Source organism: Nansenia antarctica (genome assembly GCF_963989245.1).
Source record: "Nansenia antarctica genome assembly, chromosome: 1".
In the NCBI taxonomy this organism is placed as follows: domain Eukaryota; kingdom Metazoa; phylum Chordata; class Actinopteri; order Argentiniformes; family Microstomatidae; genus Nansenia; species Nansenia antarctica.
In genome coordinates, this window is record NC_137674.1 from 12,984,048 (window position 1) to 12,991,547 (window position 7,500).

The following is a 7,500-nucleotide window of genomic DNA, read 5'->3' on the forward strand; positions in this document are numbered from 1 at the left end:
ACCGACAGCTCAAACTCCTTCATCATACCCTAACAGGGGGAACACACACACACAGAGACACACACACACACATGTTAATGCATTTACCCACTCGTTCGAAGATTCTTGTGACCATGACCATAGCAGTTCTAACCTTTCTGGGGTCCTCATCATCGTCATTATCATCATCATCATCATCATCATCATCACGATCTTCCTCTTCATTGTCCTCTGGTTCCTCCCTCCAGAGGGAGTGTCTGCGTCCGGGGGGGGGGTGTAGGTTGGGTGGGGGGCGACACTCTGGTGCCAGTGGGTCTGGGGCAGGGAGGGCAGGGAGGTACAGAGGAGGGGGCCTGGGGGGAGACCAGGCCGGTCGTGGGCTGCGGGGGAGGGGGTGGCTGGGGCGGAGGCACCAGCGGTCTGGGGGTCTTGGAGGAGAAGTTGAGATGGGGTTGAGGGGAGGCCTGCTGCACGGTGTGGGGCTGGCCTGGACAGGACACCATGGGGGTGGGGGCGGGGGGCGGGGGGCTGAAGATGGAGGGGTTATCGGGGGTATGGGAGGGGACGCTGGGGCTGGTAGAGGCAGGACAGGGGGGGGCCTCCAAGGTGGAGCTGATGGTCAGGTACTCCTCGTCTGCCAGGATGTTCAGTTGGTTACCCATCAGGCAGTAGGTCATACTGCCGTCTGCCTCCTCTCTGACCCCGCTGCAGGTAGAAAAACACACATGATCACATGATTAAGAGTTAGGCTGTTGTTTATTTCATCCAGATTCTACTGACCCCCAAGGTACTATAATATGTGTTAGTGTGTGTGTGTGTGTGTGTGTGTGTGTGTGTGTGTGTGTGCATGTGCGTGTGCGTGTGTGTGTGTGTGTGTGTGTGTGTGTGTGTGTGTGTGTGTGTATGTGTGTGTGTGAGTGTGTGTGTGTGTGTGTGTGTGTGTGTGTGTGTGTCTGTGCGTCCGTGCGTGTGTGTGTGCGTGTGTAACATTACCTGGCATACACAGGGCTGGTGTTGGCCTCCATGGTTGAGCTTGTTGCCTTGGCAACCTTCTCCCCCTCAACCTCCCTGTCTTCCTGTCCCATCTGGTCCCTGCTGCAAGGGGAGGAGAGGAGGGAGGGAGGGGAGTACGTCTGGTCTGGGTACGTCTCGCTGGCCTGGCTCTCCTGGCTCTCTGGAGCCTCAGGGGGATTCTCTGTGGCGTTGCCCAGGCTGGAGGCCTGGTTCTGGGCTTGGTCTGACCACTGAACTGCCTGGTGGTGGTCCTTCTGGAACTTGAGGAGCTGACTGTAGCCGCCCCCCAGGGTGATGTTAAGAGACTTGGACCTGTTCTCGTGCCACGGACTCTTCAGAGAGAAGGAGAGAGATTTGACATTGGCGCTGAGTTCATGGTAAGATGTACAAGATTGATAGAGCTATTTAGTGTGTGTGTGTGTGTGTGTGTGTGTGTGTGTGTGTCTGTGTGAGTGTGAGGGTGAGTGTGTGTGTGTCTGTGTGTGAGTGTGTGTGTGTGTGTGTCTGTGTGTGTCGGTGTGTGTCTGTGAGTGTGTGTGTGTGTGTGTGTGTATGTGTGTGCGTGCGTCTGTCTGTGTGTGTCTGTCTGCGTGTGCGTGTGTGTGTGTGTGTGTGTGTGTGCGTCTGTCTGTGTGTTTGTCTGTCTACGTGTGCGTGTGTGTGTGTGTGTTTGTGTGTGTGTGTTTGGCCTCACCAGTGTGTTGTTGTCCAGTGGACTCAGTGTTCCAGGCCCGGGTCGACACAGCAGCAGACACACCTCCTCTGGGGCCCCCCGGAGCAGGAACAACACCCTCTGAGGACAGGAGGGGTCAGAGGTCAACACCAGGCATCATGGGAGAGCAAGCTTGTGTGTGTTTTGGAATTTGGGGAACCTTTATAACTGTTATATGCAACCATGGTATACACTATTGTGTGTGTGTGTGTGTGTGTGTGTGTGTGTGTGTGTGTGTGTGTGTGTGTGTCCTCTAGCTCTACTAGATGGGCACAGAGGATTATCATGCCTCTATCGCTCCACTGCAGTGCTTCCCCCTGATGTTTTCTTCGCAGGGAACAGAGGTCCCCAAATCAGCATCCAGGGCCATTAGCACATTAACCGTTAACATTTTCTGTGGAGATCTATAGACAAGGCATCACAGGTACCCTCGGAATTCAATGGTACTGTAGGGGAAACCACTGTTTCACTGTACCTGGTACGAGAGGCCCTTGACGGGTTCTCTGTTGACGGAGAGGATGATATCCCCCTCCCTGATCTGCCCACTCTCCAGGGCCGGATGACCCTGGAACAGCCGCCTGACCCTCACCACACTGCTGCACTCTGGGCCCCAGGTCAGCTCCGAGATGTAGAAGCTGAAGCCCAGCCCTGACAGACTCTTCTTTAGGATCACCTCATGGGTGTTGTCTATGGGGGTCAAAGGGGAGAGTGTGATTTAAAGAAATCATTTAGATCAAGATCTTGGTACATAATGCACAATCGATGTGATGCCATAGAATATTTTAAAAACAGGTGAAAATATATGACTTATATATGGACAGTGCATAAGTGTTACGGCTGGGCCGTCACACACGCCCTCCCCCGCCCCCACAACTCGAGCACAGCGTGCTCTCCGCCGCAGGTGAAGCTCGTTCCCGGTGATTGGAGGGTGATCCAGCCACAGTCTAACCAACACACCTGTCTCCACTCCAAATCAACCCTCTGGCTACATCTACCCTGGACTCCCTTCATTCATCGTCAGTTCTTCCCTAAGAATGACCTGGCAAGTATCCTCTGTGATTAGTTATGAACTTTGCTCTTGTGCCTATTCTTGTGATTCGTTGATATCTTATGTACTGGCCTACCGTGGAGACTTGCCCTGCTTTCCTGTTCCTCCACAGCCCATGCCAACCACTACCGCCATCCCGCCAGGTTGAAACCCCCAGCCCGCCAGGCTGAAACCTCCGGACTCATCATCTGTGTTTCCACCCACCTGCACTGTAAATAAATACCCTACGGGGCTAACACTGTATTCTGCCTCCGGTGTCGTGTCCTTGAGCTCCCTCGCCCCCGTGTCATAACAGAAGAACTGACCATGCAATTGGGCTCAGACGACACGAAGGACCGGGCACCATCTCCCACCCCTGGATCCGGTCCGACGGCTATCCAGATCCTCGCTGAACACACTCACCTCCTCCAGGCGGCCGCTACAGCGTGCCAGGCCCTGAACACTCGCATGACAACCCAGGAGGCTAACCAGGAGCACCGCGCCACCCAGATGCAGCACCTCATCTCTACGACCCAAGCGCTTACAGCACAGGTGGCCGCGCTCGCAGCCTTTGCCCCCCCCCTGCTCTCCCTGACCCTGCCCAGCTACCGGCACCACCTACTGGACAGCCACGGGAGCCCCACCTAGCCAGCCCCCGCCCCTTCGACGGAGCCTTCGCCCAGTTCCGAGGCTTCATCCTCCAGTGCGAATTGGTGTTCTCGCATCAGCCCAGCCAGTTCTGGTCGCCGGCAGCCCGGGTGGCGTTCATCACCAACCTCACCACCGGCGACGCCCTGAATTGGGTCCAGGCCACCCTCTGCGCCCGCCCTGACCTGTTCGGTGACTACGCTAACTTCCTCACGGAGTTCAAGAGGGTTTTCGACCACCCCACTGCAGGACAGGAGGTCGGGGCGCGACTGATGTCACTCCACCAGGGGAACCGGACCGCGGCGGCCTACTCTACCGAGTTTCGCACCCTGGCAGCCGGAAGCGGATGGAATGACAGGGCACTGCGATCTGCTTTCCGCCAGGGGCTGAGTGAGGCCATCAAGGACGAGCTCGTCCGGGACAGACCCGCCGCCCTGGACGAACTAGTGGCCCTAGCCATCGACGTTGACGAGCGCTCCCGGGAGCGTCGGAGAGAGAGAGGGCGCTACCAGACCAGCTCGCCACGCCCCCAGGACCCTATCGTCACAGCCAACCCCTCCTCCGCACGGGAGTCGACCTACACCCCATGCACTGGCGAGGAGCCGATGCAGCTTGGTCGAGCCCGCCTCACCACGGCGGAGAAGGAGAGGAGAAGGGCCCAGGGCCTGTGCCTCTACTGTGGAGAGAAGGGACACCTCCGTGACACCTGCCCGTCCCTATCAAAAGGGCAGGCTCACCCGAAGGGGGAATCCGGGTGAGCCGTGTCTCTCAATCCCCACCTACCACCAGCCCAGCCAGGTTCTCTGTCACCCTCTCCTGGCAGGGGCAGAACCTCACGGTCGAGGCCATTATTGACTCGGGAGCAGACGAGAACTTTATGGACGCCCAGCTGGCCCGCTCAGCTGCCGTTCCCCTCGTTGCCCTCGAGACCCCCCTCTCCGTCTCAGCCCTAGACGGACACAGCCTGGGGCCTCTCACCCACCGCTCTACACCCCTCTCCTTGACCGTCTCTGGGAACCATGTGGAGGAGATCCGGTTTTACATCCTCAAGACCCCCCAGTCCCCGCTCATCCTGGGACGACCGTGGCTCGAGCTCCACATTCCCCATGTCAGCTATGGTGAGGGACGTATCCTGAGCTGGAGTACCGCATGCTACGCCCGGTGCCTCCGTGCCGCCCATACCCCCACATCGCCTCTGCGACCGCCTCCGGCTCCCCCTGACCTCTCCTCCATCCCAGAGGTCTACCACGACCTCGGAGAGGCCTTCAGCAAGGAGCGTGCTCGCACCCTGCCGCCTCACCGGCCCTACGACTGTGCCGTCGAGCTCCGCCCTGGCAACAAACTTCCGGTCAGTCGCCTCTACAACCTTGCCCCCCCGGAGAAGGCAGCCATGGACACCTACATCTCCGACTGTCTGGCTGAGGGGCTCATCCGTCCATCACACTCCCCGGTGGCAGCGGGGTTTTTCTTCGTGAAGAAGAAGGATGGAACCCTCAGGCCATGCATTGACTACCGTGAGCTCAATGCCATCACCGTCCGGAACACCTATCCTCTCCCCCTCATGAGCTCCAACTTTGAGCCCCTCCTTGGGGCCACCATCTTCACTAAGCTGGACCTCCGGAACGCCTACCATCTGGTCCGGATTCGTGAGGGTGACGAGTGGAAGACGGCGTTCAAGACCCCCCGTGGCCACTATGAGTACCTTGTCATGCCCTTTGGTCTCACTAACGCCCCCTCCGTCTTTCAGGCCCTCATGAACGACGTCCTCAGGGACATGCTGGACATCTTTGTCGTCCTCTACCTGGATGACATCCTAGTATTCTCCAGGAACCCTGAGGAGCATGTCCAACATGTCCGCCTAGTCCTCCAGCGCCTACTGGAGAATCGCCTTTTTATTAAGGCTGAGAAGTGCTCGTTCCACACTCACTCTGTGGAATTCCTGGGGCTCATCGTGGAGGGTGGGTTGACTCGCCCTGACCCCAAGAAGACTCGGGCCGTCGTCGAGTGGGGCCAACCTACCACCCGGAAACAGCTGCAGTCATTCCTCGGCTTTGCCAACTTCTACCGGCGATTCATCCGGGACTTCAGCCGGGTAGCCGCCCCCCTCACTGCCCTCACCTCCCCCCTGCGCCAGTTCACGTGGACACCAGCAGCCAGCGCTGCCTTCAGTGACCTGAAGAGGCTCTTCACCTCGGCGCCGGTCCTAATCAACCCAGACCCCTCTAGGCCCTTCATTGTGGAAGTGGACGCCTCAGACACGGGCGTCGGTGGCGTGCTCTCTCAACGATCGGAGGACCAGACCGTGCACCCCTGCGCCTTCTACTCCCGCCGTTATACCTCCGCCGAGGCCAACTACGACATCGGGAACCGCGAGCTGCTGGCGGTGGTGGAGGCGTTCCACGAGTGGCGGCACTGGCTGGAGGGCGCAGAGCACCCCTTCACCGTCTGGTCGGACCACAAGAACCTAACCTACATCAAGTCGGCCAGGCGGTTGAACTCCCGTCAGGCACGCTGGGCCCTGTTCCTCGGGCGGTTTAACTTCCACCTCACGTTCCGTCCGGGCTCCCTGAACGCCAAGGCTGACTCCCTTTCTCGGCTCCATGCCGCAGAGGAGGAACCCACCACTCCTGACACCATCGTGCCATCCTCCCGGGTCGTTGGAGTGGTCACCCTGGAGATCGAGGCGGTGGTCAGAGCTGCACAGCGCACCCAGCCAGATCCCCGACCGGGGTCCCCCGGACGTCTCTTCGTCCCGGACGCCGTCAGGACCAAGGTGATGCAGTGGGGCCACGCCAGCCGCTTCGCCTGCCATCCTGGGGCCCTACGCACACTGTCCTTCCTGCGCCGGCGGTTCTGGTGGCCCACCATGGCCGCGAACGTCAGGGAGTTCGTCTCGGCCTGCCCTACCTGCGCTCGCAGCAAGGCATCCCACCGGCCGCCTTCAGGACTGCTGCGGCCTCTACCCGTGCCCGGTCGACCGTGGTCCCACCTCGCCATGGACTTCGTGACCGGCCTTCCTCCGTCTCTAGGCAACACGGTCATCCTCACCATCGTGGACCGCTTCTCCAAGTCCGTGCGGTTGGTAGCTCTGGCAAAGCTACCGACCTCGGCGGAGACGGCGGAGCTACTCACCACCCACGTCTTCCGGCTTTACGGGCTTCCCCAGGATGTGGTTTCCGACCGTGGCCCCCAGTTCACATCCAAGGTGTGGCAGGCCTTCTGTTCTGGGATTGGGGCCACGACCAGCCTCTCCTCCGGCTACCATCCTCAGACCAATGGGCAGGCGGAGAGAGCCAACCAGAGCCTGGAGTCGGCACTCCGCTGCATGTCCTCCCTCCATCCATCCTCCTGGAGCAAGGACCTACCCTGGGTGGAGTACTCTCTGAACGCCATGGTGAATGAAGCCACCGGCCGGTCCCCCTTCGAGTGCTCCTTGGGGTACCAGCCACCCCTGCTTTCTACCCAGGAGGGCGAAGCGTCGGTACCTTCAGTCCAGGCACACCTCCTTCGCTGTCGTCGGGTCTGGACCTCCGTACGCTCGGCCTTGCTTCGGGCCACCGCCCGAACTACCCGAAGCGCCAACCGTCGTCGCACTCCAGCTCCGGTGTACCAGGTGGGCCAGAGGGTCTGGCTCTCCACGGCGGATCTCCCCCTCAATGTCCCCTCCCGGAAGTTGGCGTCGAGGTACATCGGCCCCTACGTCATCGACCGGGTCATCAACCCCGCTGCCATCCGGCTGGTCCTCCCTCACTCCCTCCGTCGGATCCACCCGGTGTTCCACGTCTCCCGGGTTAAGCCCCATGTCGCCAGCGACCTGATGCCACCAGCCCCTGCACCGCCCCCTCCTCAGTTGGTGGATGGCCACCCCCAGTGGGCGGTAAGGAGGCTCCTCAGGGCTCGTCGCTGCGGCCGGGGTTTCCAGTACCTGGTGGACTGGGAAGGATATGGTCCAGAGGAACAGAGCTGGATTCCCCGGTCCCAGATCATGTCCCCAGTCCTCCTCAGGGACTTCTATCGGGCCCACCCGGATGCTCCGGGCCGGTCGCCAGGAGGCTCCCCCTCGGGGGGGGGTCCTGTTACGGCTGGGCCGTCACACACGCCCTCCCCCGCCCCCACAACT

At 60.1% G+C, this 7,500-nt stretch overlaps 1 protein-coding gene across 1 annotated transcript in view; it reads right to left on the reverse strand.

The window, feature by feature from the left end:
* The window catches only part of ptpn20 (protein tyrosine phosphatase non-receptor type 20), a gene marked incomplete at both ends in the record, with an annotated part of 38,002 nt that overhangs the window by 12,728 nt on the left and 17,774 nt on the right, over nt 1-7,500 (reverse strand). The window contains 5 exons of the mRNA XM_080529865.1: nt 1-29; nt 321-684; nt 973-1,325; nt 1,688-1,786; nt 2,181-2,392. The exon at nt 1-29 is cut by the window's left edge and continues 142 nt beyond it. Coding sequence (XP_080385991.1) covers nt 1-29; nt 321-684; nt 973-1,325; nt 1,688-1,786; nt 2,181-2,392 — 1,057 coding nt within the window. The remainder of the gene's footprint in view (nt 30-320; nt 685-972; nt 1,326-1,687; nt 1,787-2,180; nt 2,393-7,500) is intronic.